A 13,832-nucleotide genomic window follows, 5' to 3' on the forward strand; every position below is an offset into this window, starting at 1 on the left:
AATGTTTAAAATATTTTTTTAATCGCCCAGATGTTTATGAGGGGAGACTTAAGGTTATGGAGAACTGAAGCTAGTGGCTTGCTACACAGGTTTATAAGGGCTGAAGGCACCGAGGAACATGGCCTGATGATGCTCCAGGAGCACTCTCCATTCATACTCTAGGCCCTGGTAAAATGGATGCACCTAGAGCAGGAAATGAAAAAGACTCTTGATTTTGCAAGGAGTGTATATGGATCGTAAAGCGGAAGGCACTTGGAAAGACAAAGGCAGAACAGTCCTCAATCTACGTGTTTCTCTTTTCTGTGCACATGTCCAGACATACCCTGCTGACAGTGAAGATAACATATAATAGGGACACATCTTGTAAATTCTTTCAATTTGACAAATATTTCTGATTATTAGGACTTAAGAACATTTATTTTAGATTTTACTGGATGGAGTTATTTTTATGACTTTCAAATGAAGTTACTAGGGCTTCAACAATATTGACTCTATTTGGGGTATCTGTCAGCAAAAAACATATCAAGTAAGAAGAATGGTGGGTCAGAATTTATGTTAGTATTAACAATTCTCTTGCCTTGGTTGTTGTAATCTTAGCAGCAATTTATAAATATGCTATAGAAAGCGTTGCAGAAATATAACTTCCCACTAAAAAAAAAAGTTTAACAAAATTGGCATATATTTACTGGAGAAGCTGAAATAAGTATATGTAGGTGTGTATATATACATGTATGTATACATATGTATGACTATACATATAATAGGGTTCACATTTAAAGTATTTATTTGTAAAGAAATGATTCTCATGATAAACTACCCCTTTTCCTTCATTCTCAGACTTCAGCAAAACAGATGCTAGCAGTGAATTTTTACTATACTTTTTTACAAAAGTTACATAAACATTTTTAAAATAGTCACTTATCAGAAGTTAATCTAAAATTTCTACTTTTTTCTATTACTATATAATGGATGGTTAAAATAGTTTATGGACCAGCACAACATGTAAATATTAATTAAAGCACTTGACAGTTAAATCCTACATACAAATATTCAAATTAAAATCATCAACTGGAACAGCAGGCCCTTAAGGTATTCCCAATTACTAGACTACGAGTTGTATTTCACAGAATTTTATGATACTAGAAGTAAATGAATGTTCTAAAACTATAATACATTAATAAAAAATGGACTTAGAAATTATGGGTCAAAATAAAAAGTAATCACGCTCAAAAATATTTTTAAAATCACATCACCAAAATATTAGTAACTTCCAAGGATTCTTCTTAATAAATAAAAAATACTTTTAAAAGAAACAAAATTACAATGCATAATCTTTAATGAGAAGGTTAAAAGTGACCTTAGTGAATACTTTTCATAATACATCCTACAATGCTGTTAGTGGCATTTTCCAAACTGTGCTCTGAAAAACTAATTTCTAAGAGAAGTTGATAGGTATTCACAGAAGTCTGGCAAACAGTACAAATCTTAACTCACCTTCACAGTGTCTGTCCATTAGCCTTTTAAAGTCCCTGAAGTTCAGCAGTAAAGAAACCTAAATGTCTTGATACATAACCATTTTGGGAAATTGTACTGTGGTTGTTTGTATGCCTTTTCTATACCCAGCACCCTTACCTCAATCTGTGCCTAGCTCAAAGCTATCAATGTATTTTTGTTGTCAATATATATTAACTAAACAGTGTCATTCATTCCATCCTAGCTCACCAAAAGTAGTTTGGGGCTAAGAACTGTGGAACAACAGAAGAATTATAGTAATGAAGGGATTGGTTTCTACAAAAGGCCAATACATGATGCTCTGGGAGTAAAAGGAGGAAAACGCTGTATCAAATTTTCGTTTAAGTAGCAAATCAAACTTTTAAGTAAGTAAATCTTAATTTGGAGGAATGATTGAGAAGGTAGAAATAAATAACAGTGTGAACTCAGTTTAGAATGTAGTTGCAGACTCCTGTAATCTCAGGGTTTAAAATGCACCCAAATTGATGTCATTTCACAGCATGTGGATGGATTGTTAAGAGTTCTGTACACAGGCGATGGCTCCTCATCTAGGCTGATAATTTCATAGGGGCTGTGACACAAACCTATTTTCCCAAACCTTCCGTTATGTTCAGCGGTGTCCTGAAATGATCAATTTTGAAAGTGAACTAAAGAGATACTCAAACTTATTTTACTACTCTAAAGTACAGAATACAAACAACAGAAATCATTAGATATTGAACAGCATTTTTATGTAAATAAAATTAAAATATCTCAGTTGTCTGTACAGACAACTTCATTTGTAACAGAGACTTGTTTTATCTTTGGTATATTCTATCTGATATGACTATTGTGCTTTTAAACGTTTTCCTTAAAATTTTTATAACTAATACTTCACTAATTACTTTACCAAATACATATATTAAAATATCCCTAAATGTCAATTTTAGCAGGACTACCTTTTTCCTTTCAAAATGTAGTCAAATATACCTTTAACAGTATTTATATGTACAAAATTTAAGCCAAATACTCAAGCTTACAGGCACAGACCTTGAGTACACTTACTGCTGTGCCAGAGGAGTAATCTTGGCCCCATCCCTCCTTATAAAAAAAATAAAATAAAATCATGATCTTTGATTAAAGCAAATGACTCTTAACAGAATGTGAGCTATTGCCAAAAAATCACTCTAACAGCTATGGTTTTATACTCACAGCCTAGGCTTCTAGTAGTATGTTGTCAATAAAAGGAAATGAGGTGATGATTGGCAGTTAATGGTCACTGACAAGATTTTAAGGGTAGTTATAAAGTTTCTCGGAAGTATCAATATCAAATGAGCTAAAGGGAGAAAAGTAGATGCAGCACTGATGTGTCAAAAATGACTTTGAAAGTGAAATTTTTGATGTGTCTGTAACAGGTATCCTTTACTAGCTGAAAGAAACAAATGAAAAGCCAAACATTCACTATTAACATACATGGGGCCAGACACAGTGGCTTATGCCTGTAATTCCAGCACTACAGGAGGCCAAGGTGGGAGAATTACTTGAGCTCAGGAGTTCAAGACCAACACAGGCAACATGGCAAGACTGTGTCTCTATAAAAAATTTAAAAATTTGCCAGGCGTGGTGGTGTCTGTAGTCCCAGGTACTCGGGAGGCCGAGGTGGGAGGATCGCTTCAGCCTGGGAGATTGAGGCTGCAGTAAGCTGAGATCATGCCACTGCACTCCAGCCTGGGGCAATAGAGACCCTGTCTCACATATGTAATACACACACATACATACATACATATATACATACATACGTGGTAGCCAAGTGTAATTTTTACTGACTCTTTGGTTAGTGTCATTACACTTGCACATATGAGTTTTTAGTCTTCAGTTAACTCCTGGGAAATGCCAAAAAATAAAAATACTGCCACAGAGAAATTAGTTTTTCTTTTCTACATTTTGGCTCAAAATTAAGCACCTGAATATTAATTGTCTACATTTTGTACTTTTAAGATCTTATTTCAAAACAATTTACATTGAGAGGATTATTTATGTTTTTAAACAGGATCAGGGATATCTTTATTTTTAGACTCTGGGAAGATAATTTACCTGAGCAAAATGCAAAGATAAATAATTATACAAAAATTTAAGTCAGTTGTCAAAACTAACAATGCGTCATCTGTCTTCAAAATTTAATGAACAGAGAGTCTACATAAATATCTTTCTTGTCTACATATCTTTCTTGTTATGGTAAACACTTTGTTTTTTCTAACAAAACACTGCTCTTCATTTTAAAACCTGAACGGCAAAATGAGAAAGGTAACAGCGGATTAACAGGTTTGAATGTGGTTTATAAAATTTGGAACTGGCAAGCATGGATTAACTGACTCGAAAACACTCTGGAATAGGGGTCACAGATTTGGTCCACAGGCCAAATCCAGCCAGCTCATAAGAATAGTTTTACATTTTCTAATGGCTGAAAAAAATCTAATGGCTAACAGAGTAGTATTTTGTAACACAAGGAATTATGTAAAATTCAACTTTCAGTGCTCATGAAATTTTATTGGAACATGGCCACACTCATTCGTTTAGGTATTGTCTATGATTGCTTTCACAATAGAATGGCAGAGTTGAATAAGTGCAAAAGAGGCTTATGTGGTGCTGTCATCATTTTGCACTGCTCCTTGGCACACTAAAAATTGCAGTAATGCAGTTACCAACATTTTGAGTGCTACATATATTGTCATACCACAATATTTTTAAATTTATTACTAGTGCTTACCCATAACATCAAAACAAGAGAAAAAAAGAAAAGTAGACTTGAAGTGACATTTTTAAGGCACATTAGTATATGGATTTTTAAAAATCAGATGAGACGTCAGAGTATGATGTTTAATATGCAATGTCATTAGAGCTGTTCTTAAAGAATACTATATAGTGCAGTCAGGGGCGGTGGTTCATGCCTATAATCCAAGCACTTTGGGAGGCCGAGGTGGGTGGATCACTTGAGGTCAGGAGTTCAAGACCAGCCTGGACAACATGGTAAAACCCCATCTCTACTAAAAACACAAAAATTAGCTAGGCGTGGTGGCTTGTGCCTGTAATCTCAGCTACTCGGGAGGCTGAGGCAGGAGAATCACTTGAACCTGCAGGGTGGAGGTTGCAGTGAGCTGAGATCGTGCCACTGCACTCCAGCCTGGGCAACAGAACAAGATTCAGTCTCAGAAAAAAAAAAAAATCAAAAATGAAGATAAAGTCGCAGCCAAAGTGATTCAGTTGTAAACCAAGCAAGGAAAACATTTTACTAACGATGACTAAATTGTGTTTGATTCCATCAGCTGAAGGAACGTGCCCAAAGTAAACTTGCTTAAGACTATTAAATTAGCCTTTTGGCAAGAATGGTTGCTTTAAGAATTGAGAACACTGGGAACAACATCAACAGTCAATAAAAAAGGCAAATGACCCTGAGTGGTTTTCCTTGGCTCTTGATGAGTCAACAGATGTTACTGATACTGCCTAGTTATTGCTTATTTGATAAGTCAATGCCAATGTTGAAGTGACTGAAATTAGTCTCTATAAATTATCTGTGTAGAACAATTACAAGCATGAATATTTTCTAAGAAGAAAACACAAATTTCATGCAACCTGAAGTAGAATCTGCTAAGATGTGTTACAACTGGTGGTGCTAAAATGTGTGAAGCAAAAAGATTTAAGTTTGTCAAATTTTTTAAGCCAGTGAAAAGGTAAGAAGGTATTTAAGATCTATGGTTATTTACTGTATTATTCATCAGCAGATACTTTGTGGGATATATTTGACTCAACTTTGTATTATTGAACTACTAGTATCAATGGTGAACTTCACTTGCTCTCATAGTTTCTGACAGATTAAACACCAATGGTTCAGTTATCTTTTGTCAGATACAGAAGATGAATGTTCCAATTTGCCCAACCACACTGGCATAATAGTGTTAGTTCTATTATGAGCTTTTACGTGCAGGGTTGATATTGACATTTTTCTGAAAAAGAAGACATGTCCTCAACCACTATTATGGAACACTGAATGGCTTTGGAATTTAGCTTTTGCTCAAGACTTAATAAAATTTTGAAATGAATTCAAGCCAAAATTACAAGGCAAAACAAGTGTTTACATGTGAAACATGTCAACAAAAGTCATTTTGATGACAACACTATTTGAATTACAAGTAACAACAAGCTGCTTTACACATTTCCTGTGCTATCAAAAGGTAAGACAACAAAGTGGGATCTCCATTCTCACACAAATTTGTAGCTCACACTATAGTTCCCATTTGGAGTTTGGAGTTTGCAAGTGCAAAGGAAATTTCCATTTTTCAAAATCGATTTAACCCAGTGCAGTTGAGAAGCTCCTACCTAATCTTCAATTGGAAGTGATTAAGCTGCAATATAACAACATGCTAAAAGGAAAATATCCAAAGAAGTTACCTTCGAAGTGATGAATATGCTCAACAAAAATCATATTCTCATGGATTAAGTATTTAACAATACCTATCTGCAACGAATTTTCAGAAGTAAGATACGTAAAATCTTATTACAGATCAGCATTAGCAAGTAAGTACTTATAATCAACTTTAATGACACGAAACATTAACTTTGATCCTCCCCCTAAATAAATTATTTTCATTGGTAAACCCATATTACAAAAAGATAGTTCTCAATTATTGTTTTGAATTTTGTCAATAAAATTTTTGTGCAAATGTTATTTCTCTCCAGTTATTTAAGTACCTACATAACAATCTCAGTTTTACCTCTTAGCCCACAAAGCCTAAAATATTTACTATCTGGCCCTTTATAGAAAAAGTTTCCTGACCTCTGCCCTAGAGCCAGAAGCTACCCTGAACATTTAAAAGCACAGGTTGAATGCAATGCCTCAGAAGCCAGATGGCCTGGGTTTATATGTTGGCTCTGCCACTAGCAGCTTTAGGATCATGAGTAAATTCTTCAATCTTTTTTTGCCTCAGTTTCCTCATCTGTAAATGGGGGTTAGTAATGGCATTTATCTTACAGGGTTGTTGTGAGAATTGAATTAGTAAATGCAAAGCACAAGAAACAGGGCCAGGCACAAAGGAAGCATTATCCTCATATGACTACTGAACACTTGACATGTAGCTAGTGCAACTGAAACAGTGAAGTCCTACTTGAATTCAATTAAAATTAATAAAATAGCCACATTAGTGGCTATTTTAGTGGCTACAGTATTACCACAGTTCTACAGGATCACGCTAGGGTGTGCGGATGCTGGAATATAACCGTTTTGCACTGAGTAGGACAATGAATTTCGTTATACTACAGTTAATATTAGTTTTCTGTTCAAAACAGCTGTGCCTTTTCATGCCACAAAATATTTTCTACTTTCTCAGTAGCAGAATTAATTAATTTTTTAACAAAACAATGTATGTTTTTGTATAATTTGTATAATTATATATATATATCCACATTTATGATTTTTTTAATATATAAAGAAAATCCACATATATTCAGAAACCTCAAAACTTTACCTTTTGCAAAATGTTAAGGCATCTGCTTATAGCAATTGGAAAGCTTTTTTATTTAGTAGTTTACCTCTTATTCTTGATTATACCAAAATTTTTATACTGGCATTATCCAGTAGTGAAATAGACAAAAATATCAGAAGAAAAGTGGAAACACTACAATTTTCTTTAAGAGAAAGGGACTTGCTACATTGCCCAGGTTGGAGTGCAGTGGCTGTTCACAGGTGTAGTCGTAAGTACACTAGAGTCTCAAAATCCCATCTCAAGTAATCCTCCTGCCTCCACCTCCTGTGCCACTAGGACTACAAGTGTGTGCCACCACACCTGGCTAGAAAAACTACAAATTTTCCAGTTGAACAATTAATTCAAAGAAATAGCCAAACAGCTGGAAAAGCATGTCTCTTTCTCCAACTAGCTCTGACCATTTTGTACATACTGAACAAAACACTTGCCAGGTCACAGGCTTAATAAGACATCTTTACATGGAGGTGTAAAAAATTACTTTTTTTTTTGCATAAATATCATGATACTTTATTGCTTAGTGTTCCTTTGAAAATAAGTTAGCATGTTTCCATGTTATTCTTTTATCAATCATATTATTGACTACAGCATATCACTGATTAACATAAGGTAAAAATATCATCCACTCACATATTCTTGAAGAGAAGTGCTTGTAATATTTTATGAAAACATTTGTGCACATTTTTACTTGATTTAATGGACAGTCCATTTCATATTTTTCTTTAAAATCTACAAATATCTTAATTCTTACCATTAAAACAACTAAAACCAAAACCCAAAACCAATCCCAAAATAAACCCCACCAAAGCACATTAATTTTATTACAGAACATATATTAAGTCACTGAGTAAAGCTCTTTTTTATGAACACTTTTGGAAAGCTTGCATTCAGTTCTAGCACAGCTCTGTTATCAATCTGCGAACAGAAGGACACATCAAGTAAAGAAAGATCTTTACAAGATTCCAGGAGTTTTCTTAAGGATGCCGGACTTACCATTCTTGTTCCTATTTAAGGAAAACAAAACAAAACAAAAGAACACCTTAAATATAACATTTATATAAAGTGCTAACAATTAATCCATTCATGATTTATTGTTTGTAATGAACCTGAAATAACCCTTTACAAATTAAAATCATTTTTTCAAACATAACTTCATATTGAAATGATTTTGTTAAAAAAAAGTAAAAGTTGAATTTTCCAGCCAATTTAGCATCTAGGACCTGAATCTTGCCAATATCCTACCCACTATCTTCATTCCTACCTCCTACCCCTTCAAATCAGCTCCTCCAGACTTTCCTATTTCTGTCTCCCCAGTTCAAAATGGTTTTCACCATGCATTTGATGTAAAATGTGCAAGTGCGATGTGACTTCACAAAGTATCAATTGTGTGCACAATGATAACTACTGTGACACTGCTAGCACCCCTGGCTAAAAGTAAGAAGTAACAAAATTACATAGGGTTCCTTTCTGATGAACGCAGTAAGGATACAAAAAATCCCACAGTTGGAAAAGATTTTCAATAGATCTGCATGGGGTAGAACTATTCCTAAACACTAGAATTATCAGGGATAAAGATTTCATAATATTCCTTAATCAAGAATTTTAATTAAGAAACTTTAAAAAAAAAACTAGCTTGAATTCATTATACAAATGAATCAATTTCTTTTCTCTCCTTAATAAAAATAGAGAGCACAGCTCATGTAAATTCTCACTCTTCCAAGTAGACCAAGAATTAATGGTTAGAGTTTTTGATAGTTTCAACTATAAAACTCTGTTACTGTCCTATTTTATTAAAGTACGTATATAATTATTGCCTATATTAACTGATCTACTTGCATTTCCTATCAAACCAAGCAGTCTTATCAGTACAAAATTTTTATTGAATCCAAAAATTTTCTTTCTCCTTACAAAAAGTCTGAGATTGGCTTTTATGTCAAGGAAACAGACATTTAAAACAAATTCATACATTGCATCCTTACCTAGTATGTCCAGCTGCTGTAACCTGGTACAATTACATGCCAATTCTTCAATGTCTGTGTCACATACAGATCTGTTAGCTGTAAGAAAGAGTTTTTGCAAGTGTGGGAGCTGGCGTGCCAGTCTGGTGAAGCACCCGGTGCTGCTCTGCAGAGTTGGGCACCAGCCGAGGTCAAGTTCCTCCAGAAGTGGACACCCAGAAGCCAGTTCTGCTATTCCATTCTCAGTAATATTCTTACATCTCCATAGATCCAGGGTCCGGAGTTTTTTACACTTGGCTCCTATCATGCTAGCTATCACATCATAGTCTTCAATCTGGAAATCAAATTCCAATCTTTTACATTTTATGTTCAGACATGCAAACTGTTAAGAGTAAGTCAGATTCTTAATTACAACCTATTGCTTTGCTCCCATTTAAACAAATCCACATCCTTGTTAATACAGATCTGCCCACTCATCTCGCGGATCTGCCACCGTTTCATAAAACAGCCAGGAGTACTCATTTATTTAAAAATCCATTTAAGAGAACTCCAGACAGAAGACGTTAATGAATTAAATCCCAAAGCAGTCTGAAGTCTTTGGTCTCTCATGAAGAATTAAAGGATTATGTGTTCTTCTTTTATGCCCACCATTTCAACCTTGCTGCTGCTACTCATTGACAGCACCTACTTTCTTCCATGTTATATATGGCTAATATACTTTGGCAGGTATATAAGAGCTCCCTGATGTGCATCTTGTAGGCTCTAAAACACTATGTGGAAATGCTGATAATACTAATAAGGATACTAGTTTTGGGTTAAATGAGGCATTTGGGGACTGCACATACAACATGAAAATAATGTAGATTACATATGTTAATCAACAGTCAGTTATTGGAGGTGTCCAGTGCTTACTTCATGATTACAGGATAAGACTCTACTAATCAAGGATTAAACATTTCAGTTCTTGGGCTTTATATGCTTTAATAATGTTCCTTTAAATAGGTTATTTTAAGAGGTTCATTTGATTTTGTTAAAATCAGATATTAAAATTATCACAAGAAAACAAAAGGAAACAAAATAGTAAACAATTACACTGATTATTTCCTTTTGTTCTTTTGTTTAATTGTATTTTCAACAAACATTTATGCACCACTCCAGATGCTAGGACCAGCAGTAAACTGAAAAAAGGAGAATATTGTCCACATTTTTGGGAAAGACACACAGACTAATTAAGTAAGGAAAAAATACATTCAAAGAGTGACATATGGTGGGAAAATAATAAAACAGTGATGTGAGAGTGATCAGAGTGTAAGGGGTTGACAGAAGAGGTGGTAATTGCTGAAATCTCCAGGAATGAGGTTGATGCATTCGAGGAACAAAAATGAGATCCATATGGCCCAAGGGCAGAGTCACGCAGTGGCCAGGCCATTTAGACCATGAAGGAGTTAGATTTTTCTTTCAAGTACTAAGGAAGTCAATGGAGGGTTCTAAGCAAAGGAGTGACATATTATTATTGACATAAAAACCAATGCAAAACCACCTCTGGCTTCTGTCTGGAGGATGGGCCGATGGTGGGGAGGGACAGAGGAGGAAGCTGATTGAGGAGGCCTGCAACAGTGTAAAGGACAGATGACACGGGCTTGGATTAAGGTAGCAATGGTGGAATTGTAGAAATCTGATAGATTTGGGGCTGTATTTTTGAGGTGGAACCAAAGGCTGACAGATTAGATATAGGGGTAATGATTTCTAAGGTTGTGGATGTCAGTGTATGTATGGTGGAATCATGCTGAAGTCCACGAAAACAAGTTTGGGATTTCCTTCATCGAGTATACCTGAACAATACAAAACTGTGGGTTTGATCATCAGGACAGCCAATTAGCTTATTTAGAAAACAAAAAATTAAAAAACTTTCTGAAACCCATGATTCTGATTGTGCCCAATCTGTGCCTGGCCAATCTCAGCAGCATTTGAACAAATTCTCTACCAGCAGAGAATACAGTGAGAAATTCCCTCAAGGGTTTTTTGTTGTTGTTGTGAAATTTTCACAGCACTACTCATGCCAAATTCAGGGCTAGGAAAATAAAAATGAAACTAAATACTTTTTACTGGAACAAAGGCAACCTATCCCTCCTTTATTAACTACAATTCCTTCTAAATTTTAGATATTATGCAGGACTCCTTTTCCCCCAAAAATATTAGACATATTTATTTTCTTATTCATTATCTAATTTTAAAAACAGGGCAAATGCCACAGAGGAACCATCAGCAAGAATTTAAGGGACCTGACTAGGATCACATAATTAGCAGGAAACTTAAGAAAATACCAGGCAGGTCTTACGATTCCTTAATTTAGGCAACTTTAAATCACTTCAGTCAGCACCAAATAATAGTGAAATTCAAACTTTTTAAAGTCATTTTTTAAAAGTAAAAAGAAATAGATACATTTTGTCTCTTTCTCAATCAAGAGAAAAAATAAGTATTTCTAAGGAGTCCTAAAAAAATGTTTACGGCATTGACTAGAATATTCAGGTTTATTACAGGTGAGACACTACTCCTCAGAAGTTCTTGTCACTGCAAATCTAACTGGCACTTGTGGTACAAAGATTAGTTTCAGAAAAAAAGTGACACAACTAATTTAGTATCTACATTAAACTCACTACAGAGAAAGTATGCCATGAGGTGAATACTCAGCAAAGGTATATAATACACCACAATCACCATGGCAAAGTCAACACAGTGCTCTATGTGTGTATACTGTGAATAGTTGCTTCATAAATATCACAAATCTAAAAATTGCTATTATATTGACAGTCAACAATAAAATGTAATATAGAAAAATGAGTTCAGTAGTCAGGCAAGGTTTGAAAACACTGGTTTTAGCAAAAGTAAACAGTTTCTTTGTTGTAGGACAAACCACTGTAAAACTCTAAGACCAGGCTGGAGTGCAGTAGTATAACCATAGCTCACTGCAGCCTCGAACACCTGGGCTCAAGCAATCCTCCTACATCAGCCTCCAGAGTAGTTGGGACTATATGTGTGAGCAACCATACCTGGCTTCGTAATTTCATTAGGAATCTCCACTCCACTCCCAAATACACAGCCTTTAAAACTGATTATCCTTTAGAGCTAATTTTCCACATGTCAACTCTGGAAAATGCTAACTTAATATAATATAATTCCAACCATATGCATATATATAATTCCAACAGTAAAGCGTCTATGGTCAGAGGCTTGATTTTCTAAGGAATGTTGCTCCAGTTTAAGGGGAGGTAAATAACAAGCAGAATACGGTACGTCTAAGCAAAGTTAAATGGTCCTTACCAATCTAAAGAGGGCAGGCTAGCAATAAGGAAGATCCAAGTGGCAGTAACTGGCTGGTTTGTTGTGACAGAAAAGGCCATCAAATGTCACCGGGCCCATCAAGAAGAGTCACTAGAGAGACCCACAGAAGCCTATCAAATGGCTTACTATGGAAAGAATTTGACCAGAAGTGAGGAAAATCTAGTGGACTCCCAAGACTGTTTCTAGAGACTGAGATGACCTGTGCCCATACTTGGGGTTTAATAAAACCTAACCACAGAATTTTAAAGACCATGGGGACACGGAGATAAATATGTCATCATAAGAGGCCTATTTAGTCTACACTGCCAAATCCTGGGGCATTTCTGAAGCCAGGCTGAGCTCTAAGAGGTGTTCAAATGGGACTTATTTTAGGTCAGGGACACTGTCTACTGACTCTAAGCCTAGCATACCAGTTTTCTAGAATCTTGCAATCATTTTGCTTATTCAAGTCTTCCTACTAAGTGAATGCAAGGCAAAACTGGAATGGTCTGGGGATCTCCTAAACCTACATTGTTTTAGGAAACAGAGGACAAATGAGGAGGAATGAATTCTTCCAGTCAGTTACACTGAAAGATTCACTTACGGCATGTGTGCACACACACACACGCACATGCACACCTTCTCCACATAAGATTTCTATTGTCCTTTACATCTCAGTATTATTTAAAAGCTATGTAATTATGTGGTTAGATTAAAAGATTTAACTCTTCCCATGAGCTCTTTCAAGGTCACATAAAATCATATTTTAAATCTGGAAGGACTTTAAAGTTTATCTAGCCCAACAGTCCCTAAGCTTTTAGATTTCACATACCAGTAAAATTTCCACACACAAAAAAAGAGTTCCAACATAGGGTGTTAATCTTTCTGTTTTGACCAATAAGGACAGTAAAACAAACACAAAAACACACAGATAAAATAAACCTATCTATTATCATTAAAATTTCAAGAAAATTATCTCAGGATTTAAAAGCGAAAATAAGCTTAGCGAAAAACTTACTAAACTATTGGCATTTGGGTATGACTAACATCTTAGTGTGTGAAGAAACCTAGAGAGGTGATTAGCTGTCGGAGACAACATCTGGTTTGAGGCAGAACTATACTATATTCCACCACACTATACTTCTTTCTTTGCTCTCCTGGACAAATAACATCAGTGTTTCAAAGACATACTTTTGAAAGCAAGGGACAAAGAAGAGAACCATAAATCTGAAAACCTGTGGGTGTGTATGGGGCAGGGTGAGTCAGGATATATTTCATCCATAGGAAGAAAAAGAGAACAAGTAACTGAGAAGTATAAAGAATTCTCAAACACTTACCATGACACAACTGCCCAAACTGAGGTGCTGAAGCTCTGAACAGAAGTTCAAAATGCTGAGCAGTGCTGTTTGCTGCCATTAGGGACCACATCAGAGGCAAATATGGAAAGTGAATGAAAGTGAAATAAAGAGAAGAGGTCAATTAGACATTAAAGGCTGTCACTGCTTTTCCTGAAATGCAGCTCAAAAGC

General features: G+C 35.3%; 1 protein-coding gene across 4 annotated transcripts in view; it reads right to left on the reverse strand.

Moving 5' to 3' along the window:
- Positions 1-766: 766 nt before the first annotated feature.
- Positions 767-13,832, reverse strand: part of FBXL4 (F-box and leucine rich repeat protein 4) — an 81,589-nt gene continuing 68,523 nt past the window's right edge. The window contains exons 8-10 of one of the 4 annotated variants that reach the window (XM_003897938.5): positions 13,642-13,713; positions 9,005-9,317; positions 767-8,029 (exon numbers count right to left, since the gene is read on the reverse strand). In XM_003897938.5, the coding sequence (XP_003897987.1) occupies positions 7,866-8,029; positions 9,005-9,317; positions 13,642-13,713 (549 nt within the window). In that variant the 3' untranslated portion in view covers positions 767-7,865. The remainder of the gene's footprint in view (positions 8,030-9,004; positions 9,318-13,641; positions 13,714-13,832) is intronic. The other 3 variants (XM_003897939.3, XM_021937625.2, XM_021937627.2) reach the window with 3 other exon arrangements.

Source organism: Papio anubis, chromosome 6 (assembly GCF_008728515.1).
Source record: "Papio anubis isolate 15944 chromosome 6, Panubis1.0, whole genome shotgun sequence".
NCBI lineage: Eukaryota > Metazoa > Chordata > Mammalia > Primates > Cercopithecidae > Papio > Papio anubis.